Genomic DNA, 26,463 nt, shown 5'->3' on the forward strand with positions numbered 1-26,463 from the left:
AATCGGAAAAAAGTTAAACATAACTGATGATTTTGAATATTGAGTAATATAATTACACTATACATGTGCAGTTGTGCATGAAATAGTAGGTGATGATAATGGATCTCTAGTAAAACACTAGACCTCCCAACCCCACCAAATCCACTCTTTCAGTTACAAAAAAAAAAAAATGTTTTGTAATGTAAATCCAATAGCACTGAATTCCTTTTAGTATTAATACAATGTTGGCAATAAAACAATTTGTTAGCCACTGAGATTGCCCTATAAAAATGAGTTAATGAAACACAAAATACATTTCTTCAGATTTCAGAAACAAATGGTATGGTGTAATTTTAGGTATGCTTTTACATGAAAAGTGAAATTGTTCAACAAACACTTAAATGTTAGTCTTTCCTTTGACTTTAATTGGAACTGCATTCTGTCCAAAAGCACCAAAATATTGTCTTATACATAATAGACTATTCAGAGTTTGATGGGTCTTGACACAAGACTTACAAGACCAGAAGACAAAAGATGCAGGAAAATCTGAAATTGTGTAGAGAGAGACAAAAGAGCAATCAAAATGGTGACACGGTTTTTATGGAAAAATATCATGTTGGGCCAATATTATATTGGCATAAGATGAAGAAATTCCAGTAAGTCAATGGACTTGCAACTGTGTAGGCCAAAAATACATTGGTCCAATTGATTCTAGGAAAGGTTAAATAATCCATTAACAGTCAACTGTTATAGGAAGGATCGTTGAAACTTTTTACTATTTTATAAGGGCAGCTATAGAGCTTCATTGTAAGCATGGAGAAAGGTTGAGGATACTAAGTTTACCTAATTTTATCGATAAGTGGATAGCTGTTTCTGCAGGAGATCCCTCTCGCTGCATATTAGCAGAATATGAATTATTCTTTTAACATGAGGAATACCTTATTTTAGTCATTTGATGGGATTTGCACAGAGACAGACAGACAGCAAAGGCTTATTGCCCCCACCCCCTCAGTTGAATGTTTTTGTGAAATGTTAAAATGTTTGTCTGAATTTTGCTCAGTAATGTATAGTGGGGGGAGGGATAGCTCAGTGGTTTGAGCATTGGTCTGCTAAACCTAGGGTTGTGAGTTCAATCCTTAGGGGGTTACTTAGGGGGAATCAGTACTTGGTCCTGCTAGTGAAGGCAGGGGGCTGGACTCAATGACCTTTCAGGGTCCCTTCCAGTTCTATAAGATAGGTATATCTCCATATATTTTTATACTGGCACTAGAAAAGGTCCAGAGAAGGGCAACTAAAATGATTAGGGGTTTGGAGAGGGTCCCATATGAGGAGAGATTAAAGAGGCTAGGACTTTTCAGCTTGGAAAAGAGGAGACTAAGGGGGGATATGATAGAGATTATGAGTGATGTAGAGAAAGTAGATAAGGAAAAGTTATTTATTTATTCCCATAATACAAGAACTAGGGGTCACCAAATGAAATTAATAGGCAGCAGGTTTAAAACAAATAAAAGGAAGTTCTTCTTCACACAGCGCACAGTCAACTTGTGGAACTCCTTACCTGAGGAGGTTGTGAAGGCTAGGACTATAACAGCGTTTAAAAGAGAACTGGATAAATTCATGGAGGTTAAGTCCATTAATGGCTATTAGCCACAGTGGGTAAGGAATGGTGTCCCTAGACTCTGTTTGTCAGAAGGTGGAGATGGATGGCAGGAGAGAGATCACTTGATCATTACCTGTTAGGTTCACTCCCTCTGGGGCACCTGGCATTGACCACTGTCGGTAGACAGGATAGGTGGACAGCATAATTTGTTGGAGACACTGAGGTGATGAGGAAGCCCAGATCAATTCTGGTCCCTCCCCATAGCAGTGATCACTTTTTCTATCGTTGTCCTTAATTGTAGACCATATTATCCTCCCCTTGCTCCTCTGACTTTTTTTTCTTTGCCATCTCCTTCTCTGTTAATATAAAGAAGTGAATACAGGAGCACTGAGCAACTGTGAATCTGAGCTATGTGCAATCTCTTTAGGCAGGATACCTGACATTCTTCATGTTTTACATCATTTTGCCATTATTAATGAAAGTGGCAAATAGTCTCATGTAATCTTAACGCATTAGATCAATAGCATATGCAAAAGAGCTTTCGTAGAAAGGTGTTTAACATTCTGGAGTGCATTAGTCCACTTGATATTTAGAAGGAAAAAATATTATTTTTGGAAGAAAAAAACTTCTCAGAAATCATTTTGTTGGCAAAATGTTTTTTATGGAGAATGGGAACAATAAAATTTTAAATATGGTTGGGAGTTGGCTGGAAATCCTGTATTTCCACTTACTCTAGAGGCAATGCTTTCATCTTAATGTTATGACAACAATACAATATAACTGGAATTAAAACAAAACATATTAGTTGTAGTCCATGAGACTATGGACTTTTAACTGTAGAGACTGGCTTTTATTAGTAAAATTGACATAATAAACAATAAAACATAATGCATGTTACAATCTATTGCTCTGTTTGACTTCTGATTCAGCTTTAAGTTGAATATTTTTTCCAGCTAACTTGTCTTCAGGAAAATAATAAATTTATTCTGTTTGTTCTGGAGTAACTCTATGGTGGTTCAGTGACATAGGTAACTATTTACGAGGAAGCAGATGAGATCACCTAAACTCATTTTCATTTTAGTATCTTCAGGATGTTAAGACAAATGTCTAAAAGTGACAGAGCAGTGCTTTAGTCACCACCATACACAGCTACAACACTCAGAAACGAATGTGACATGATTGAATAGGCCTGTTTTCATTTTGTGTTTATATGTGCTTATGTCCTTCAATTCTTTTCTAACCATTTAACAATGAACAGCTTATGTATGTTATGCTTTCGTATAAATTGCTTAAACATATGTTGGATTAAATCCTGGCACCATAATGACAAAACACCCCTTGGCTTTGATTTCTATGCTGCCAGGATTTCACCCACTGTTTCTAAGATGAGATTTTGCTTAGCTTACAGTTTTTAGCATTGTAAGCTGGTGGGTTGATCAATCAGCTGTGGAAGGTGAAATCATGGTCCAGACAACTGCATTTCCTTTACTCAGAGCTATTCTTGATTATTGATAGAGCTGACCAGAGGTAACCATTCCAAACTCGCAGCAACTTTTGAAGGTTCAGACTTTGGTTTATTTCATTCCACTATGAAACAAAAACATTCCAATGGTAGAATGTCTGTTTTTTGGACCAAAACCTGAGCTTTTCTGTTTGGAAAGGGAGTTATGTGCATGTGGGACTGGCCTGGGATATGGGACATCCAGGTTCAAGTCCTTGCCCTGCCTGATTCAGAGCACAGTTTTTTTTTCATCCAAGATCACTCTGATTCAGGTGGACCAGGGATGTGAGCATAGGTCTCTTACATCCCAAACCAGTGCTCTAACCATCAGTCTATAGAGTGTGGCAGATTTAATACAGTACCTTGCTCGATTCATGTGAACTAATTTTATTTTTTATTTAATTGATGGTGACTAAAACCCTGACTGAATTTGCAGAGATTTGCTAGATCTTGGTTACAAGAGCTTAGAGGAGGGGCTTTTGCAGTCTTGGGAATGGAAACCCCAAAGTCTCAGTTGCATTCTGTCGGTGGAATAGGTGCATATTATTGACTCGGGAATAGTTTATGTAACGCTTTAAGGGCACGGGCAGCAACACTCTAGAGCCCAAAGCCAGATGTTTGATCTTTCAAGCCCACCTCATCCTTAGAGATTGCATGTTTTCTCTTGCGCTTAATTCTCAAGTGCTTAATTAAGTTAGCATAAACGTGAAGTTATTTAAAATTTCTCTTTACTATCCAACTTTATTCTCAGTAGACTGAGTGCATCCACACTAACAGCTCTTGCATCGACACAGAGAGCAGTGCACTGTGGCAGCTATCCCACTGTGAAACTGGCCGCAGGGTGCTTTGGGAAGGGTTTGCAATGCCTCAGGGGCAGGTACAGCATCACATGATGCAGGTTTCTCAACCTCATCATTCCAGGGCCATCCTAGTAGATTGTCAGCCGCTTTTTCAACTGAAGTGTGTGACGGGAGGGAGAGGAGGGTGGTGTGTCTGGGGCAGGGGAGACAGCAGGCTGACTGACCTATCCTGAGGCAGCAGGAGGAGGACAGGGGACCCCCCTCCCCCACATCAGCCCCCGGCTCTGCTCAGCACAGCAGTCTCTCCTGAAGCAGTCCGCTCTACCTGCCTGCCTGTGGGTCAGTGATTCCCTCCGAGTTCTCCCACAGCCTCCTTAGCTGCCAGGAGCAGCATCCTGAGCAGCTCCGTGAGCTCTCCCTGCTGAGGAACATCAAGGTAGCACAGCAGTATCCTGTCCCCACCCCCAGTGTTCCTAGTGCAGGCAGAACAGGAGCATTCCACGTTAATGATTTGCTCTTTGTTCCCCAAAGGGAGCAGCAGGCTGAGCTGTCAGACACCAGACAGGTCCCTGAGCTTTGAAAGGGGAGGGGTGCATGCCTGCAAGACAGCAGAGATCAAAAGGTGAGCAGAGTGGTCATTGCAGGCATTGTGGGATACTGGTGGAAGCCAGCTATGTCGACAAAACAAACAGCAGCGTCTACACTGTTGCGCTGTCGCTTTAACTTTGCCGCAAAAAGCTTTATGCCGCTCGTTGAGGTGGTTTTATTTTGTCAGCAAAACAGCAGAGTTTTGCTGCCAAAAGTAGCTTTGTAGTATGTATGCCTCCCCTGTTTTGTTGGCAAAAGACAACTTTTGCCAATAAAACTTTGTAGTGTAGACAAGGCCTCGGGGTGAATCAGCAGGAAATGAAACAATGGCAAAGAAAAAGGAACTATCACAGAGAATGTCAAGGGTTCTTGGGGAAACAATGGGGGAAGTTATTGATTGGAGAATACAGTGAGGCTGGTTTGATTTGCACCAGCAGCCTGTGGCCCCAACAAGCTGTTACAGTGACCAGAGATTGCTGGGGCACTCTGGCTATGCTTGCTTTTCTGTAGCTATGCTCCGCACCTAATGTAGGGAAGAAGGTGTATGACTGACCATAGCAGCTCTGCGCCACCCAAGTACTTCCCTTACCTGACCACAGGAGGATTTGCCCTGAAAATACATTATAGATTGCCTTTGTTACAGAGGGGTTTGCATCTGTTCATTATCGACTGCAGTGGCTCTCAACCTTTCCAAATTACTGTGCCCCTTTCAGAAGTCTGGTTTGTCTTGCACACTCCCAATTTTCACCTCTCTTAAACTACTTGCTTACAAAATCGGACATAAAAATACAAAAGTGTCACAGCACGCTATTACTGAAAAATGGCTTAATTTCTTATTTTTACCATATAATTATAAACTAAATCCATTGGAATATAAATATTGTACTTCCATTTCAGTGTCTAGTATATAGAGCAGTATACACAAGTCACTGTCCGTAAGAAATTTAAATTTGCATTGACTTTGCTAGTGCTTTTGATGTAGCCTGTTCAGGAATGATTTATTGATTTGTTGCACAGTAATTCTAGATGAGCTGATGTACCCCTTGGAAGACCTCTGTGTATTCCTAGGGGTACATGTACCCCTGGTTGAGAACCACTTATCTACTGCGTATACAGAGGGACTTATTCATGCAGTGTCTGTCCCCTGATGACACCCAAAGGTACAGAGACTGTGAAGGCTTTCTGATTTCTCAAGGTCACATCAAACTGAAGGTAATCATTCCGCATCTAATTTATCTCAGCCAAGTCTCTTTCTCTGGCACTCACAGCTAGCCCTAAAAAAGCAGATTCCTCTTGCTTTGTGGGCAGGTGGTTAGAATACCATACAGAGCTCATTTTTGACTGTCAAGATTGAAATTACTTCTCAGCCAAGGGATAGGTATAAGAGCATCTGTTAACTATTAAATCATCTGAGAGAGGGGAAAACATTATGCTGGATTAGAAATGTATCCTTGATTTGCAGTGATTCCATAATAATTTCTTAAACAAATTAATTTCAAAAATATTCTGTGATGCTAAAAATTACCAAGACTTCTGTAGATCCACTGATCCTAAATAGGATTAGTGTCTTCAACATAACAAGTTATATATATATTTTTATATTTACATGTCTTAGAAAAGGTGAGGCTAAAATCTTGAAAACTGTAATTGTGAGAGGTTTGATATGTGGGCAGTAGTAGCATATGTTTCCACTATAGATCTGCCAGAGATCTGAATCTCTCCCTTATCTCATCTATTCCTGCACTAAAAACTTACATCACCGTACCTATGTCCTATACCCTTGAGACATAGCTATACCAACCTAACCCCTGCTGTAGACAGCACTAAGTCAATGGAAGAAATTATTTTATTGACCTAGCTACCATGTCGCAGAGAGGTGGATTAACTACAGCAACGGGAGAATCCCTCCTGTTCCTGTAGTGAGAGTCTATGCTGAAGCACTGCAGCAGTGGTTCTCAACCCCAGGACACTTGTGGCCCAATCAGCACACAGCTGTGGCCCATGTGACATCTTCAGGGCCATACAGGTAGTATATATATTGTGTAGGTGCAGCCCACATAACATAGAGAGAGCCGCATATGCAGCCCACAGTGGTAAATAGGTTGAAAACCACTGCACTATGGTGACGCAGCTGCAGCCCTGCTGCTATAGCATTTGAAGTATAGACATGGCCTTATATGGCTCCCATTACATCTCTAAGTACCTCCATCTTAGCATCTGAGCACAGTAGTATCTGCATTCTATGTTATTCCCATGTTGTGTCTCTGAGATGGACTGAGATGTTGGAAAAATAAATTCTTTCTTTACTCCTATTTCAAGATGTAAGGTTTCAGAAATTAAGGGTATTGTTTGTAAAGAGTGATGTTCTTACAATAAGTCTAATTGTAACCCCAAGAATGACTTAATTACTAAGTTAACAAATATTGAGTTAGTAATTATTTAAGCTAGTTGTATTCCTAAGAATTCACTGAGACATAATATAAACTTTCAGTTAAATGCTTTGTATCTGAGCGCTCACAAAGCGGTGAAGATTTCAGGGAAATGTGGACAATTGTAGCAATATTAATTCTGCAAATAATGTAAGTGTCTGGTCCTCTTCCTTAGTTAAGAAGTCAGAATGAAAGCTCATTCAATGGACCTTTTGTAATACAAGTCAGAGAGAGAGGACAAAAAAAAAATTACTACTAAATATAATAGTCCTCAAGTGCTTTATATCTTAATTACTTGAGGTTTTTTTTTTTTTTTTTTGAGAGACAGAGCTATTGCTATACAGCCTTCCATTTTTTAGAGTCAGTTACTATCATAATTATCCACTTTTTATTTGTATGGCATTGAATGTAGAAACTGCATTGCACTTTCCTGCAGAAGTTTGCTGGAAAAATGTGCTTGACTCTGCACCCTCTTTTTCTGCTTGTAAATGCTGTTGTAAGTTAGTGACTCTGCCTAGGGTGATTATATGAAAAGACAAATGGGGAATTGTTTTCTTTCACTATATCTGCCCAAAATGCTTAGCTAGTGAAATGTATGAATGATGTTTTGATGTACTTGGAGAGAGAGCCTCATCAACAATCTAATACAAGTGATCTCCTCACTGTTACTTAATACCAAAGGGGTATTTAATTTCCATGAAGTTCAGATGAGAAAGCAGCACAGTCAACAATGAATTGACTAATTTTAATTGTGGGAAATGTGCTAGACTTAAGGAGATGGTGGTGGTGATGCAGGGGAGAGAGGGGAAAATATGCCTACAATTCGTTTTTGCTCTTCTTAATAAATCTGAAATCCTTCTTCAAAAAAGTAATTAAAAACTGACAGCTGTCATTAACTAAATGTGGCTTTCTGAACTCTGTAGCCCAGCTTGCTTGCAGGAATGATTTATTGATTTGTTGCACAGTAATTCAACAATGAAATTATATTGAAAATTAAAAACAGCATTAAGTAATAGATGATACAGTTTACACTAGCATGAGTTTACTGTTATAACTTTCTATTAATGCACATAATGAAAGGTACAAATAAACTTTATTCCAAATTTTGGTTTTGCAAACAGTCAAAACCACTTGGGAGGTTAAAAAAGGAACATTACAACAAGACCGAGGTTTGCCCTGTCTATCAATAGAAACAGAAGACTGTTTCAGTAAACATTGGGGAGGGAGAAGTCCTTTTGAATCCTTTCACTAAGGCAGCATCTTCAGGAGCGAGGTGATCCATGAAAAATTGGATCCTGTTTCCTGTGAAGTCAGCTAGCTTGGCAGCAGACTGAAACTTTGGCAGCAGGGTTGGAGGTAACCTACCTTATTAGATAGGAAAGTAACTATTAAGTGTAGACTCAGGTTCACATTTTATTATTTTATTTAGTATTGTAAACATTTGCTTCCACCGCACTCTTGTTTCTAGTTAATTCTGTATTCTTTCTTAAACCAACTTTTTGTTTTATGATAAGTGCTCACAAGTGCTGTGTGTTATACAGGAGTGGTGGTTTAAGGTAAAACTAGTAAACTGAGGTACACTGCTCCTTTGGGGGCAGAGGATTTGGGAGTTCTGTGAGTAGCCAATGTCAGGAACTGGATATCACGGAGGAATGATTTAAGACTGGGGTACGCCTATTGTTAACCTTCCAGGCAAAGATAGGGCTGGAATAGTCCAGAGGAGAGTGCTTAAGTGGCTGAAAGGCTGGTGATGTTAGGGAGTTGACACCCAGCCAGGCACAGGCAAGATTCCCTCATGCTGGAGGCAGGGAGTAACAAGGGGACCTCAGTCCTGGGTACCCCAAGAACCGTGACATCATTATCCTCATTTATTTTTTTGTTTTTTGCTTCTCAATGTGAGAATTTTGCAGATTATTTCCTTTTAATGACTACAATATCCATAATCCTCTTACATACAGTAGCAAAGATTTTTTTTTCTGGCTTATTTTAGGAGCAGAAATACTTATGCACTGAATATTGTTGGAAGTAAAAAGAAAGACCAACTATAACTCCTATAATCTTTAACAGCTTCCTTAGGTGCCAACTCCGTGGGTGCTCTGGGGCTGGATCACCCATGGGGAAAATATGGTGGGTGCTGAGCACCCACTGGCTGTCCCCCATCAGCACTTCCCCCTCCCTCCCTGCGCTTCCTGTCCACCACAATCAGCTGTTTTGCGGTGTGCAGGAGGGGGGAAGAGCGAGGATGCTATTTAACATAAAATCATAAAAAACATAAAGTTTGCAGATGACACCCAAATTGGGGGAGTGGTAAATAATGAAGAGGGCAGGTCACTCATTCAGAGAGACCTGAATCACTTGGTAAACTGGGCACAAGCAAACAATATGTGTTTTAATATGGCAAAATGTATAATCTTAGGAACAAAGAATGTAGGTTATACTTAAGGATGAAAGACTCTATGCTGGAAAGCAGTGAATTTGAAAAAGATTTGGGGGTTGTGGTGGATAATCAGCTGAACGTGAGCTTCCAGTGTGATACAGGAGCCAAAACGCCTAATGTGATCCTTGGATGCATAAATGGGAATCTTGAGGAGTAGAGAGGTTATTTTACCTTTGTATTTGGCACTGGTATGACCACTACTGAAATACTGTATCCAGTTCTGGTGCCCATAATTCAGAAAGAGAAGAGCCCGAGGATGATTAAAGGATTATAAAACATGCCTTATAGCAATAGACTGAAGGAGCTCAATCTGTTAAGTTTAACAAAGAGGTTAAGGGCTGACTTGATTATAGTCTGTAAGTAACTACATGGGGAACAAATATTTAATAATGGGCTCTTCAATGTAGCAGAAAAAAGTATACTATGATCCAATAGCTGGAAGTTGAAGCTAGACAAATTGAGACTGGAAATATGGGTTATCTAGGGAGGTGGTGGAATCTCCTTCCTTAGAGGTTTTTAAGGTCAGGCTTGACAATGCCCTGGCTGGGATGATTTAGTTGGGAATTGGTCCTGCTTTGAGCAGGGGGTTGGACTAGATGACCTCCTGAGGTCCCTTCCAACCCTGATATTCTATGATTCTAAATAGTGTAAATTTTTAACTGAGAGAGTATCCACAATGGCCCCTTCTGACCTGGAATCTATGAACTACGAATCAAGTCTCTGAGTGCCATTTGCCACTCCCCCCCCCCCAAGTATTTGCGTGAAGTTTTCCTTCCATTCTGGTGACACTCCCTCTCTCTCATGAAGATAATTTGGGGAAATATAGGAGGAAGAATAGGAAGGAAATAAAGAGGAGCACTTCTGTAAAAGTGAGCTGCACTGGAAGATGTCCTTGATTAGAGGATGTTGCTCTGACTGGAGCTGGGAAAATATTGAACAGTATGATTTGTTGCTTCATGCTCTTTTGTGTTCTTTCTATGAATGTATGAATGATCACATTTTATTAGGAAAAAAATTCATATAGGAGTTAGTATGATCTGGCCCAGAATTTGGGCTACAATGACATCAAGAATAATAGTATCTTTGCCTTGTTCATTACTTTCGGTACCTCATTCACTACATACTCACCGGCCTACATATTGAATGAAGCAGAGTGTGTGGCAATCATAATATGTGATTATATAATTAATGACCATATTGCACTGCATACAGACAAGAGAGTAGAGTTAAAATATTACTACAGGCTTTATCAAGTCCCTAAGCTCTCCAGGTAAAAATCACTCATGTGCAGAGGGCCAGCCCAAAATCTATAGAATACTTTAGTCTACTTCAAAACAGAATTTAAGTAGGACTTAAGTGATCTCCTAAGTCTGTGGAATAGAAAATAGATGTTAAATAATTTTGACAAGTGGACAACTTCTCTGGGCTTACATTTTGAAATTATGCATTAAAACATGTTCTTGTGTAGTATTTTATAAATGTATTATTGAAACAGAGCAGGGGAGCTGCTCAAGGCATTTAACTTATTTCCTAAGAGAATTCTTAATAGCATGAAAACATCTCTGTTGTTGTCTCAAATACGTTTTGATAAGTACAACCTTATAGCTTTGAGGAAGTTTAGCTGTGTCACATTTATAAAGCAGAATAAATCATGGGTAGAATTGCAAAATGCCACCGTGTATACATATTGCAGAATTTGGGGCTTAAAAGGTGTATATATATTTACCAGCTCAAGACATTTTTTGGATCTGTTAAATTATATGATTCATTAACTGAATTTTGGAAACTAATCTTTAATCAGGCCAGTCTCTGATTATGTATGTCTGAGTCCATTTTCAAAGAAGTGGGTTCTTATCCTGTCAACATTAGAAGTACTGCAGAAGGAGCTTCCACTGCAGGACCGGCGCCAGGGTTTTTGCCGCTCTATGCAGCAGCGCTCCTCCTCTGAGCATTCGGCGACAGGGGTCCTTCCGCTCCGCGTCTTTGGAGCACTTCATCAGCGGGTCCCGGAGCGAGTGAAGGACCCGCCGCCGAATTTCCACCGAAGACCTGGAGCGGAAGGACCCCCCCCCGCCGCTGAATTTCTGTCGAGGGCGGCAAAATGCCGCCCCCCAAATCCTGCCGCCCTAGGCGACCGCCTAGGGTCGCCTAGTGGAAGCACCGGCCCTGTTCCACTGAAAATAGTTCTCCTGGAATCACTTTTTTAGCTGCCCACAAAACTATTTTAAAATGGGATTGTTTTGGGTTTGCAATTTGTAAAATAAATAATTAATGCTTATCGTTACTTCCTACTTGCTTACTTGCAATCTAAATCCTGCCTAGAGTTATGTAGCCATTTTCAATGTATCTCTTGTCACATTGTAGGTAGCTGGAAATGTGGATTAAAATTAGATGAAAAATGCAATGTGGCTTGATGAATCAATAGTTATTGAAATGCAAATTGAAGTTAATTGCCCAATTCACTTTTTTGGTCAAGTGACAGAATCTGAGCATGAAAGAACCTTGAATTTATATATTTATAGACTTTTTTCCAGAACACTGTAGTATCTCAGAACATCACAGACAGTAATTGTGATCATAACAGCCTTGTAAAATAGAGATGTATGATTGCCTCCATTTTACCTATGGGAAACTGAGGTCACAAAAGAGATTAAGTTACTTGTCCAAGGTTGCAGAGGAAAGTCTGTGCAAAAGCCAGGAATAATCTTTAGATCTCTTTAGCCTTAACCAGATCCAGTGCATTGACTAGAAAAAATAACCTTTCTCCCCAAAATAAAAGTATCGACCTAAGACCAGAAGTAAGCATGAATACAGTCTGTACCATCATGCTCTATTACACCTCTAATAGCATTAATGTTATATTGAAATGTATAGCATACATGTCTGATAGGGTCTGAAAATGTTAGGTTAGTTTTAAACCAGCTACATGTAAACCTGAAAAATGACAGGTCATTTGTGCCCAACTTTTGCACACAGGACAACTTGCCAGAAGCCTGAGGAGTGCAGATAATTTCATAGAACATAGAGATATAGGGCTGGAAGAGACCGTGAGAGATCATCTAGTCCAGCTTCCAGGGCTGAGGCCATTTAAAGCTACCTAGACCATCCCTGACAGGTGTTTGTCCAACATGTATTTAAAAACCTTCAGTTACCGGGATTCCACAACCTCCTCTCAAAGCCTATTCCTGTGGTGAACTGCCCTTATACAGTAGAACCCCGTTTATCTAATCTACTTGGGACCAGGGCCAGATCAGATCATGGAAAATTCAGATAATCAGGAGACTGGGGAAAGAGCTTTCTATCTCCAGCTTTCAGGCCTGGTTGGGGCTCAGGCCATCTGGGGCTGACAGCCCGAGCCCCACTGCCCAATTTGTTTAATATGGAGAGTCAGATAATGGAGGCTCAGATAAACTGGGTTGTACTATAGTTAGAAAGTTCTCTCCCCCACCCCCCAAAAAAATCCATTTTCTTTTCTCAATACTAAACATGCTCAGTTTTTTAAACCTTTCCTCATCGGTCAGGTTTTCTAAACTTTTTATCATTTTGATTGCTCTTCTCTAGACTCTTTGCAGTTTTTCTTTGGCAAAGTGTGATGCCCAAAACTGGACACACTACTCCAGCTCAGGTCTCACCAGTGCCAAGTAAGTGTGGGACAACTATCTCCCATGCCTTTCACCTGGCTCTCCTATTAATGTACCCCAGGACGATATGACCCTTTTTTGCAACTGCATCATGTTTACTCATATTCAATTTGTGATCTTCTATAAGACCCAGATCCCTTTCAGCAGTACTCCTACCTAAGAACATAAGAACGGTCAGACCAAAGATCCATCTAACCCAGTATCCTGTCTTCTGACAGTGGGCAATGCCAGGTGTCCCATAGGGAATAAACAGAACAGGTAAATGTTAGCATATAGGCTTGTTGATTTAAGCTGGTTGCAGCCTGGAGCCAAAATACTTCCTGACGGGCAAATATGTGGAAGCCATTGTGGGAGCGGGTGCAACCAGCACGTTTTAACGTGTCTTTCCAGTCCATTACATGGATGGGTGGTACACCCCAAAGAATGGTACACCCCAACTGCAGTGCATGCATAAAAGGGCTAAAGCAACTATTTAATTGGTGTGTAAGGGGACATACATGGAATCGTTGCTGGAAAGGATCTGTGGGCGGTAGAAACACAGGGTTGGGTATATAAAATCTGGGGGACAGTTGGGTAATTAATAAGCCAAAATGTAAAACTTCAGCAGCAAATCAATAAGTATTGGCATAGCAACTGTCTTCAATCGCAACAGGATGGAAAAGGGCAGCAAAGGTAAACCTGTGGCTAATTCAATGGACAGGGAACCTCATGATGTGGGTGGGGAATGGCTTCAGAAGGCTAACCTGGGGGAAGGTGTGTATGGGAATACAAAATGCTCAACTAGAGGGTTAGCACCTGTGTAATAGTTACCGTGGTATCTTAAAATGGGACCGCTACTAAGGTGGCCCCCATAAGCCCTATGGGAATAATGAGATAGGGAGGAACTCAATAAAAACCACTAAACAGTAAAAATAATAATAATAATAATAATGTAAATTAAGCAATAATTCAGTTAAGTAATTGTCCAAAAATATATTTGGATGTGTCCCTCCTCAGTGGCCATAAAGAAGCAAAATTAATGGCCTGTTGTAAATGGGAGCCATGGGGGTAATATATATGAGGTGTTTGCTAAAAATGTTCACAATACTAGGGGGCACAATTACATGCTGCCATTGGGACTTTAGTTCACAAATGGATCTGTGGAACTCATTGCTGTAAACAATTGAAACAGTGCATTACCCAATTCCATACCAAGTGGTCAAGCTGGTTTGGACAATACCCCATTTTTCTATAAATATCCAGTGAACTTATAATATGAACAAGAGCAAATGAACACTGCAAAAGCAGCTCACTGCAGCTGTCAAAAAAAAAAAAAGCAGTGTTTTTGGTAATGGCCCAAATCATGTGGGACTGTGTCAAAGCCTTACTAAAATCAATATATCTCATGTCTACAGCTTCCCCTTATCTACTAGGCCAGTAACTGTGTCAAATAAAGAAATTAAGTTGGTTTGGCATGATTTATTTCTTGACAAATCCATGTTGGCTATTCTTGATTACCCTATTATTCTCTAGATGCTTACAAATTGATCGTTTAATAACTTGTTCTGGTGTCTTTCCAGTTACTGAAGTTAGGTTGATTGGTCTATAATTGCCTGGATCCTTTTTGTTCCCCTTTTTAAAGATTGCCCTTCTCCAGTCCTCTGGGACCTCACCTATCCTCCATTAGTTCTTGAAGATAATTGCTAACAGAGATTGCTTCAGCTAGGTCCTTAAGTACTGTAGGGTGAACTTCATCAGGTGCTGCCAACTTGAATATATTTAACTTATCTAACTACTCTTTAATATTCTTTCCCTATTTTGGCTTTTGTTCCTTCTTCATTGTTGTTAACATTAATTGTGTTTAGTCTATGGCCACAATTTCACTGTTTTAGTGAAGACTGAGACAATATAGCCATTAAACACGTCAGCCTTCTTGACATCATCTGCTATTAGTTCTCCTTCCCTGCTAAGTAGAGGGTCTACTCTTTCCTTTGTCTTTCTCTTGCTCCTAATGTTGCTTTTGTTGTTGCTTTTTATGTCCCTTGCTACATGTAACTCATTTTGTGCCTTTGTGATTTTTGTCCTAAATGCTTATGGCCGGGAACCACGGCCAATGGGAGCTGGGGGCGGTGCCTGCAGGCAAGAGCAGCACGCGGAGCCTCCTGCCCCCCACACCTAGGAGCCAGACCTGCTGGGTGCTTCCAGGGCGCAGCATGGAGCCAGGACAGGCAGGGAGCCTCCCTTAGCCCTGCTGCGCCACTGACTGGGAGCCACCCAGGGTAAGCTCATGCCCCAACCCCCTGCCTCAGCCCTGAGCCCCCCCAAACCCAGAGCCCCCTCCCACACCCTGAACTCCTAATCCCCAGCTCCACCCCAGGGCCCACATCGCCAGCCCAGAGCCTGTACCCCATCCTGTACCCAACCCCCTGCCTCAACCCGCAGCCCCTACCCACACTCCAAATCCCTCAGCCCCACCTCCCAGCCTGGCGCTCCCTTACCTTAGACCTTAGTCCATCCCATGGTTTGTTGCACATTGGGCTACCCCACATTTGCCATCCTTGCCTGTCAACTGCCCTTCTCTCCAAATCTTCCCATTTCATGTTGAGGTGCTTGATGTAGTTCTGAACTTTTCATTTCCATGTTATTCGCGGTCTTCCTCTTTCTTCTTGCATTTTCTGGTTTCCATTCTAGGGCAATATTTGGTAAATGTTCTTTTTCCATTCTCAGCACATGTCCCAGCCACTGATGTCTTTTTTTGTAGATTATTTGTGAGAGGGTGCCGTGTCCAGTAATTTTTCTGACTTCATTTGTCTTCCTATCTCTATATGTCATTCCCAATATTCTTCTCAAATATCTGTGATGAAATGCATCTAGCTTTTGCATATGTTTCTTGGTAAGTTGCTATGTCTCACTGCTATATGTTGGCGGTAACAATTGCTTTGTACACGTTCAGTTTTGTCTTAAGGGAGATGTTTTTGAGTTGCCAGATGGTTTTGAGTCTTCCAAATGCAGCGTTTGCCTTCCTGATTCTTCTTCTTATTTCCTCAGAACTAGTACTATCTTGGCTGATGGTACTTCCAAGATACATAAAATTGTCTACCTTCTCCAGTTTCTCTTCTTCAATTCTTATAGTCCCCATTAACATGACTTTACATTCTTTGCATTGTATCTCAAATGTATCTTATCCATTACTTCTTTTACTTGGTTTGTACATTTTTGTAGTCTGTTTGCATCTTCACTGATACGAGCGATGTCGTCAGCAAAGTCTAGATCAAATAGCCTGGAATTGTTCCATTTTAGGCAATATTTATCACTGTTGTATTGTTTTAATCCATAGTCGATGACTAGCATAAACAAAAAAGGAGACAGGACGGACCCTCTCCCTTACACTTGATGCTGAATGGCTGCTCCCTCCTGCACCCCAAATCCCTCATCCCCAGCCCTACTCCAGAGCCTGCACCCCCAGCTGGAGCCCTCACCCCATCCCCCTATCCCAGCCCAGTGAAAGTGAGTGAGGGTGGGGGGAGAGCGAGCCAGCGAGGGAGGGGGAATGTAGTGGGTGGTGGGGGCAGGATCTTAGGGAAGGGGTAGGGCTAGGGTGTTTGGTTTTGTGCAATTAGAAAGTTGGCAACCCTATGTGTGGTACTGGGGCAGGTTGGAATTGTGAAAGATGTTGAAAATTTATGTTAAATTCCATGAATAAAATGTAACAATTTTTTGTATTCAGGATCTTGGGTTTATGTTCTCATCCAAGAGTAACATGGTAGTAACAAAAGAGTAACCATCTAGTAACATGGTACTTCCTAGTCTGATTCTGGGGCACTGGTTCAGTACTGCTTTCAGCAAAGAGTGACCCCTCTTGAACCACATGAATCACTTCCTGCAGCATTTGGGCTTCCCCTAAAGGACTGCCCAACTCAATCCTGTTTAGCTTATGAAATTTGAGATCATAACCCAAGGTCATATGACTGCAGGAGTCTAAATGCTAAATCTGCGGCCAGCGCAGAGCTGTCTGGCTATTTTTGCTAAATGAGGTGGTGCAAACATTGCATTGCACATAGGAAATTTGCCTTAAAATATCTTCATATTTAAGTACAACATATGATCACCTGAATTTTACTGGAGTGAAAATGTGATGCTTCAAAGAGTTCACAGTAATGATTATGGAAAAAAGTCAATTACATGCCAAGTCATACATTACTGTACATGTCTTTTGTTTCTTGCGGTGTTAGAGTATTTGCAAAAAGAAAACATGTTTAATAAAGAAGGACCTAATACTGGAAACACTAGCACATGTGTTTAATTCTTCTCATGTAGTTGGCATACTGTAGTCAGTGGTACTACTGTCGGAGAATAACAGGTCAAAAGGTCTCCTACCTCTATTGTGGCGCCATGGGGTTCGAAGGGGAACGATCCGTAGCAGCTGCCAGTGCCTCTGCGGGCGTTGCCATCCCGGACGAGCCCCCAAATTGTCGGAGAATAACAGAGTTCTCACTTTTTGTTTGGGTACAGCAAGTCAGATACTTTATTTTCTCTCTATCAATTGCATAGAGGGAGAGAGCTAAACAGGTCTCTCCACAGGTAAACAATTACAGCAAGCATATAAACCTTTTGTTACAGACAATAATGAGCAACAGCTGCATTTTGTTTATACATAGGTCATTCTGATATCTTGTTTTGCTCACTAATGTAGACTCTTAGTCTACATTCCATATTATCTACACATTATCTACACAAGGTCGCAACAACTTCTCACACAGTTCTTTCCCACTCGCCTCACACATTCCTCGCTTCTACAAATCTCGCGTTATTAGGGTTACAGTTAGCCTGACTCTTGCTAACAAACTGTCATGCACTGCAATCCCCTTCCTGTCAGTTCTTTTTCTGCTTCCACACTACTCAAAAGTGGTAAAATTCTGCATGCTTTTAGCTGTTTGCAGGATCAGGCCCCAAGGTAATAAATAACAGGATTTTCTTAACAAAAATGTTTTATATTTATTTAATTTTTTGACTCGTGTGTGTGTGTGTATATATATATATATTTTTACACTGTTAATTGTTTTGCATCTGTCTTTTAGAACCATAGGGTACAAAAACAAGTATGTGAAAGTTACGCATGGCCATATATGGGTGGAAGGTGATCACCACGGACACAGCTTTGACAGTAATGCTTTTGGCCCGGTAAGTCACATTCACTATGTATCACTTTGTTTGCAGTTGGAGAGCAAATCGTATCTGATGGGTTACTCAGATAATACAGCGAGTATTCATTTCCTGTATTAGCAGTAATGATTTTAGAGAGAATCCATGCACCTTGAAATGTTTCTTCTAATCAAGATGGAGGGACAGATCTTGCTCCATTCTCTTTGCACTACCTAAGTGGCACAAATAACAGAGATTGTCTTTAACTCCCCTGGAAGAAGCAGAGGGAAGAATTTTTTTTGGGGGGGGGGCAGTTTTGAGGGATAGGGGCAGCTGACAGATGGTCCCTTAGGATCTGTTGCCAGCTGATGCAACTTCGAGTGCCTCCCTCCCAGCGGTTCTCTCCTACTTTGGAGCCAGTGCTTCAACAGAATCTGTGGGCTGTAACGATACACAGCAAATGTTAATTGATAAATCAATATGTTGAAGAAAGTATGAAGTAATGGACACTTTGTCTGTCTAATCAGCTCTCAATGTAAGAGGAAAAAAACTCACCCTAAATGGTAAGTGTCTCCAGTTGCATACAAGTATTTACAAAACAAAAGCTAAAAACTCCGATTTAGACTGGTAAAAGTATACACCTGGTCTCTGTGGAAAGACAGGATATCCTTTTCAGGGTTTCAGTTTTTTGGCTTTTTTTTTTAATTGCTCACTTTGTCTGACATACAGAAATTTAGGCTCATCGTCTCTGCATTCTGCCCTGGAGATATTAATCATTTTTCTCATGTAATACATGCAGTTTTGTTTACCTATTTACTTAGAGACGATTCTGTTCTAAAATGATATAATGACTGGTTGTCATGGGAAATTCATGCCAGATTCTGCTACCCTTACTCAAGTTCTGTTAGCACTTTACATCCGAAGTAGGGCCACTGAATTTAATTAGACTAATCATGGAGTAGATACTGCTCAATTTAAGTGAGGGTGGCAGAGTTTGGCCCCAGATAATCTACCTCCAATAACGTGACCTGAAGAGGAAAACATAAGAGTATCTAAGATTCAAAGACCCCCTACCTGGCTGGACCAGCGTGTTGCTATTGCCCTAATCTTTCACCTTCCTTATAGTTTGTCTCACTATCTGCTTCAAGGGCCACATCACTTATGATTTTTTTATTCTCCCTTTCTGCTCTGTCATTTTTTTGAGTTTAATTTTAGAGTTCCTCTTTTTGTGCCATTAGATTTTTTTTTCACTTGACCCCATGCATGTCTCTCCCTTTCTGTATTGTTACCGGGTGTCTTTTTATCCACAGTCTCTCTCTGTGCACCCAGGCTACCCACAATCCCATCCTCACCGTTTTCCTCTTACTTCTAGTATTTTGTCATGGTAGCCTCACCATTGTAAAACTACTCTGAAATGTTTAGGCCTTGTGTTCACTAGGAAAAAAGGTGTGTTCTTAACTTGTATTACTAACACATGTTAAACAACATGTGGTAAAATCCTAGTGAAGACAAGACAGTTAGTAGTTTTCACATGAGTTAGTAGGTCAAGGTACACCCTAGGCTCCCCCATTGTGTTTAACTACACCTGTTAATGCATGTGAAAACAATAAGCTGCCTTTTCTCTGGGATTTACCTCATGTTTGTTACAATAAGTTAAGTTCCCACCTCTTTTCTGAGTGAATAGGCACCGTCAGAGAACTACTGTGATAACTTTTGACAATGCAAGCTTTCTAGCATTCCACAAAGATGACCTTGGGATATACGTATAGAACCATTTAAAAGGTTTGTATTGGTTGAGCTAAATTTTGAGTAAGTATCACATGTAAACAGAAATTTTTCTTCAGATTTAAATTATAGCAGCAGTTGAAAATATAAAGGAAAAGGTGACAAGCGTGCTCTTGTGGGAGAAAATTAGCTATGAGGATTGACTAAAAATCATAAATATATACATCTGCAGAAAAAGATGAAAAGCAGACTTAGGGATGCTGTAGCTCCTATTTACTAATGTTTCGCCTACATGTGTTTTGGTTTGTGGAGGCAGACTTACATATGTTATGAACAGATTGGCATATCACAATGTCCATTCCTCTGCCTGACCAATTCTTGCAGGATACTGAATATATTAGGATTGTACTCTCAAGACATTCAGAGGCATATTCTTCTTCATTTTAATATCTTTTCTCTCATAAGAATAGAACAGTCAGTCAGAATGAAAAGACTGCACAATGGCAAGAAAGGAACCCAATGTCCTTGTTTTGTTGTAATAGAGGTCACTCCAGAGAGTAGTTTGAATGTTATCTGTGTCACACTCTAATTTGGAGGAACCAATGCATTTTCCTGGGTCAAAAGGGCCCAGTACAAAAAATTATCTTTAAGGTAGATTACATTTTAGGGCTATTGACTTTGATGCTATTCCTTTAATTACAATAAAAAAAAGCTTATATACTATAGATAAAGTCAGACATAGTTATGTTTTGTGGATGAGCATAATGAATTACATGGGGCATTTATGGAATAACAGATTGAGAACAGATGTTAGAAATCATTTTTTTTCAAATGGAGAATAATGTGTAATGGCTTAATGGACTAGGTGATAAGACAAAAATACTGGGATCATTCAAGGTCTTATTTATATGTCATCTTTCGGGGTTATGAATCCTAAAATGTGAATGACCTTTGACAGATGATGATCATTATATAGTTTCTAAAATATTTTATCCATTATATCCTTTGGTCTTTTTGTATCTATCTGATTTTAGTAGGACCAAGATCAGAATCTCAAGGCATATATAGATAATTTTCTCAAGTTTATACATTAAAATACTTTTTTTTTAACTGTAATAAATATATATTGCAGAAAAAGTCCAGGGGCCTTCAAAATGGCTTTATAGTTCCTTTCTGTCTAGTAGGTTCTTTTTCTGACTTCAATGTAAGCATTAATTTAATTCAAACGCCACCACATCTATAAACTGTGCTGAATTAGTAACATTGTATAGTATAGCTGGCCAACTACTGATTTAAATGTTAATTTAATCCAGCATGCAGGGAAGTTATTTAAGTAATGCGGTTATTGAATTTTGTTATTTAAAGAACTGCTTTGTGCAGCATAGACAAAGGTACTGCATTGTTGTTACTTTGATACTGCCTGGTTCAATCTGAGGTCTTATCTACACTGCCCCACAGTTTGGACTACAGGAGTATGAATAGCAGTGCGCACCGAAGTGCTCAGCTGTAACACTCCACATAGACACTGAAGGTGTGAACTAAGAGTTCTTGTTTGTGGAGGATTATATTAATGTGAACTAGGAACCTTTTAGTTTGTGCCTGCAATCCACACAGGGGAATTACAGCATAGCACTTTGGTATGCACCGCTATTCACAACTCCACAGTCTGAACTGTGGGGCTTAAGTTTTGCAAGTCATGTCTGCCATTTATAATGGCTGAAAACAGCTATTTTAAATGTCAGGCAATAACCATGAAAAGAACTCAGTGATCCTTGCCTCCTTTGCTTTGTTTTTTAATTTAAGGGATGAAAAAAATTACACATAGAATGATTTTAGTTCAATTAGCTGGACTGGGTTAGTGATATCACTTCAATGAACCAGTTCAAGCTTTTATTAGGGTAAAGCCAAACATTTATTATATCACCTTATTCTGGTTTAATTGGAATATTACAGAGACATAATAATGCAGTGTTGGATGATATATGGTTTTGCTTTTAAGAGACTGCTTTATGTTTTTAATTCCAGGAATGCTCCTATTTAGTTGAGAGTTCATCTAAGAAATGTTTCTTGGGAAAGAATTGTGGCAGTAGTAGTACACAGTAGTAATAACAAATTCTTTCAAATTAAATAAAGACCTTGAGGATACCAGGATTCATTTTGTAAATGTACTACTTCTATAGCTACTACTTTACTTTTCAGAATGTTTCCCAGCTTAGGATCTGAAAGTGCTTTACACAATTAATGCCTGATAGAATGCCCATTGAAGTTAATGGTACTTATTCAATTGACTTTCATAATGAGCCTACACATAGTTGGCATCACAGAGACTTGGTGTGATAATACGCATGACTAGAATATTGGTGTAGAAGGGTACAGCTTGCTCAGGAAGGACAGGCAGGGGAAAAAGGAAGGAAGTGTTGCCTTGTATATTAAAAATGTATACACTTGGACTGAGGATGAGATGGAAATAGGAGACAGACTTGTTGAAAGTCTCTGGGAAAGGATAAAAGAGATAAAAAAACAAGGGCATGTCATGGTAAGGGTCTACTACAGACCACCTAACCAGGAAGAAGAGATGGATGAGGCTTTTTTTTAAACAACTAACAAAATCATCCAAAGCACAGGACGTGGTGGTAATGGTGGACTTCAACTACTCAGACATCTGTTGGGGAAAATAGCACGGCACAGATTATCCAACAAGTTCTTCGAATATATTGGAGAAAAATTTTTATTTCGGAAGGTGGAGGAAGCTATTCGGGAAGAGACTGTTCTAGATTTGATTTTGACAAATAGGGAGGAACTGGTTGAGAATTTGAAAGTGGAAGGCAGCTTGGGTGAAAGTGATCATGAAATTATAGAGTTGATGATTCTAAGGAATGGTAGGAGGTAGAACAGCAAAATAAAGACAGTGGATTTCAAGAAGGCAGACTTTAGCAAACTCAGGGAGTTGGTAGATAAGTTCCCATGGGAAGCAGTCTAAGGGGAAAAACAATTAAAGACAGTTGGTAGTTTTTCAAAGAGACGTTATTAAGGGCCCAAGAGCAAACTATCCCACTGCGTAGGAAAGATAGGAAGTATGGCAAGAGACCACCCTGGCTTAACCAGGAGATCTTCAATGATCTAAAAATTAAAAAAAAGTCCTACAAAAAGTAGAAACTAGGTCAAATTACAAAGGATGAATATAAACAAATAACCCAAGGATGTAGGAACAAAATTTGAAAGGCCAAGGCACAAAACAAGATCAAACTAGCTAGAGACATAAAGGTTAACAAGAAAACATTCTACAAATACATTAGAAGCAAGAGGAAGACCTACCTAGGGTAGGTCCGTTACTCAATGGGGGGGGGGGGGGGAGGGGAGAATAATAGCAGAAAATGTGGAAATGGCAGAGGTGCTTAATGATTTCTTTGTTTTGGTTTTCACAAAGGAGGTTGGTGGTGATTGGATGTCTAACATAGTGAATGTCAGTGAAAATGAGGTAGGATTGGAGGCTAAAATAGTAAAAGAAGAAGTTAAAAATTACTTAGACAAGTTACTTCAAGTCACCAGGGTCTGATGAAATGCATCCTAGAATACTCAAGGAGCTGACTGAGGAGATATCTGAGCCATTAGCGATTATCCTTGAAAAGTCATGGAAGACGGGAGAGATTCCAGAAGACTGGAAAAGAGCAAATATAGTGCCAATCTATAAAAAGGGAAATAAGGACAACCTGGGGAATTACAGACCAGTCAGCTTAACTTCTGTACCCGGAAAGATAATGGAGCAAATAATTAAGCAATCAAACTGCAAACATCTAGAAGATAATAAGGTGATAAGTAACAGTCAGCATGGATTTGTCAAGAACAAATCATGTCAAACCAACCTGATAGCTTTCTTTGACAGGGTAGCAAGCCTTGTGGATAGGGAGGAAATGGTAGATGTAATATATCATGACTTTAAAAGTAAAGCTTTTGATACTGTCTCACATGACCTTCTCATAAACAAACTAGGGAAATACAACCTAGATGGAGCTACTATAAGATGGGTGCAAAACTGGTTGGAAAACTGTTCCCAGAGAGTAGTTATCAGTGGCTCACAGTCATGCTGGAAGGGCATAACATGTGGGGTCCCACAGAGATTCTGGGTCCGGTTCTATTCAATATTGCCATCAATCATTTAGATAATGGTATAGAAAGTACACTTATAAAGTGTGTGGAATATCAAGCTCGGTGGTGTGGCAAGTGCTTTGGAGGATAGGATTAAAATTCAAAATGATCTGACAAACTGGAGAAACGGTGTGAAGTAAATAGGATGAAATTCAATAAGGACAAATGCAAAGTACTCCACTTAGGAAGGAACAATCAATTGTACACATACAAAATGGGAAATGACTGCCTAGGAAGGAGTAATGCGGAAAGGGATTTGGGGGTCATAGTGGACCTTAAGCTAAATATGAGTCAACAGTGTAACATTGTTTCAAAAAAAGTGAACATCCTTTTGGGATGTATTAGCAGGAGTGTTGTAAGCAAGACATGAGAAGTAATTCTTCCGCTCTACTCCACACTGATTAGGCCTCAACTGGAGTATTGTGTTCAATTCTAGGTGCCACATTTCAGGAAAGATGTGGACAAATTGGAGAAAGTCTAGAGAAGAACAACAAAAATGATTAAAGTTCTAGAAAACATGACCTATGAGGGAAGATTGAAAAAAATGGGTTTGTTTAGTATGGAGAAGAGAAGACTGAGAGGGGACATAACAGTTTTTAGATACATAAAAGGTTGTTACAAGGAGGAGGGAGAAAAATTGTTCTTCTTAACCTCTGAGGATAGGACAAGAAGCAATGGATTTAAATTGCAACAAGGGAAGTTTAGGTTGGACATTAGGAAAAACTTCCTAACTGTCAGGATGGTTAAGCACTGGAATAAGGGGAGGTTGTGGAATCTCCATCATTGGGGATTTTTAAGAGCAGGTTAGACAAACACCTGTCAGGAATGGTCTAGATAATACTTAATCCTGCCATGAGTGCAGGGGATTGGACTAGATGATCTCTCGAGGTCCCTTCCAGTCCTATGATTCTATACATAAGCCCAATGGGAGACTTTCTATTGACTTTAGAAATCAAGCTTCACAATCTAATGTAAGGTAATGAAACAGCATTATCTCCATTATGTTGGTGGGGAAACTGAAGCACAAGGTCCTTAAGTAACTTGTCCCAGGTCACACAGCAAGAGTCTGACACAGACAAGAACAGCTCCCGGTCTTCTGACTCCAAGGGTATATATTCACTGCAGAGATAGTGTAGATGATCAGGATCCAGGTCTGAGCATCCAAATTAGCCTAGCTCAGGTGTGAGCATCACCATTGCAAAGCTCTACCTGCATTATTGTCTTCTATATTTCTGTACATGCCTGTGTGTGTGTGTCTGAGGACATATCCCATGGTACTTTCTGTTGAGATCCTCTGATTATTTCCCCAGTCAATTGTGTGCTCTTTGGGGAGAATTGTGTGAAGGAATGGGACAGCTATGAGCAATTGAATGAATTAGCCAGCAATCTCACTGCAAAGTAGGCGGGTTCCAAACTGAGTTAAACTGGAGTCCAGGTTCTAACCCACGTCCTAGCTGAGTAAACTAACTCAGCCTTAAAACACCTTCAAATCCAGGTAAAATGCTCCTGTTTGTGGACAGTGGGGTGGTTGGAGGTTGAGCTAAACCCCAGGTAAAAGCCTGGGTTAACTGCAGTGAAGACATACCCCCCAGTCATATTTTTAACATGACACTACTATTCCTCTAATGTGCCTACTTTCTAAAACCTAACCCAGTTGGACTGGGATCTGACCTCAGTATATTTTTATTTACCATAGATTTTAAATTTGTAAACTGCAAATGAGTAGATTAGGACAACTGTAAAGACCAACATCTCACCAGTGATTGTCCAAGTAAACAATGCTGTGATGCAAGTTCATATGGGAACCTGTCTGAAATGCACTTTCTTGTCCTACTTCCTGTTCCTTCTTCTTTCAACTGCATCCATCTGTGGATTAAAAAACACAATAAAGATTTTTAGAAAGAGATGATTCAAAATGATTGAATATGCTAAACTTAATTATTTGGATTTTCATTTCAAAGGAAAGTCATCAACTCTTTGGGCCATATGATGGAGAGAAGACTTAACTGTTAATCCTCTCTGGCCAGATTCGTGTTGATTTAGTACCTTACTCAACAAGTGAGGAGTTACACAGCATGAATAAAGGTGACAGAATCTGGCCATATATAATTTGCTTAGTTAATTGACTCAAAATATTTACTCCTGTAAATAATGAGGGTGAATTACCCATACAGAGTAACCAGAGGAAGAAAGGGGGAACAGGAAAGACACCAAGTAATGATAAAATCTGAAACCTGATAGAGACAGAGGAGCAATTCATGCTCTCTGGTAAAGGAAATATTCTAGCCCAGAGGTTTTCAGACTGTGAGGATGACCTTCCTAGGGATGCTCTAACCTCTTCTAGGAAGGTTCAAGCAACCCCAGGGAAAACTGAGGGAAAGTACTACTGTTGTTCTTACTGCTTATGTCTTAGCAAAAGCACAACCCCATGTTTGCTAAAACAAAAGTGTAAAATGATCTTGATTATGGTGTTGCCAAATATATCTTCTTTAATTG

The 26,463-nt window shown here is 40.0% G+C and overlaps 1 protein-coding gene across 1 annotated transcript in view; it reads left to right on the forward strand.

The window, feature by feature from the left end:
• Window positions 1-26,463, forward strand: part of IMMP2L (inner mitochondrial membrane peptidase subunit 2) — an 858,080-nt gene that overhangs the window by 681,827 nt on the left and 149,790 nt on the right. Inside the window, exon 5 of the mRNA XM_065423633.1 lies at window positions 18,033-18,135. Coding sequence (XP_065279705.1) covers window positions 18,033-18,135 — 103 coding nt within the window. The remainder of the gene's footprint in view (window positions 1-18,032; window positions 18,136-26,463) is intronic.

This window comes from Emys orbicularis, chromosome 1 (assembly GCF_028017835.1).
Source record: "Emys orbicularis isolate rEmyOrb1 chromosome 1, rEmyOrb1.hap1, whole genome shotgun sequence".
In the NCBI taxonomy this organism is placed as follows: domain Eukaryota; kingdom Metazoa; phylum Chordata; order Testudines; family Emydidae; genus Emys; species Emys orbicularis.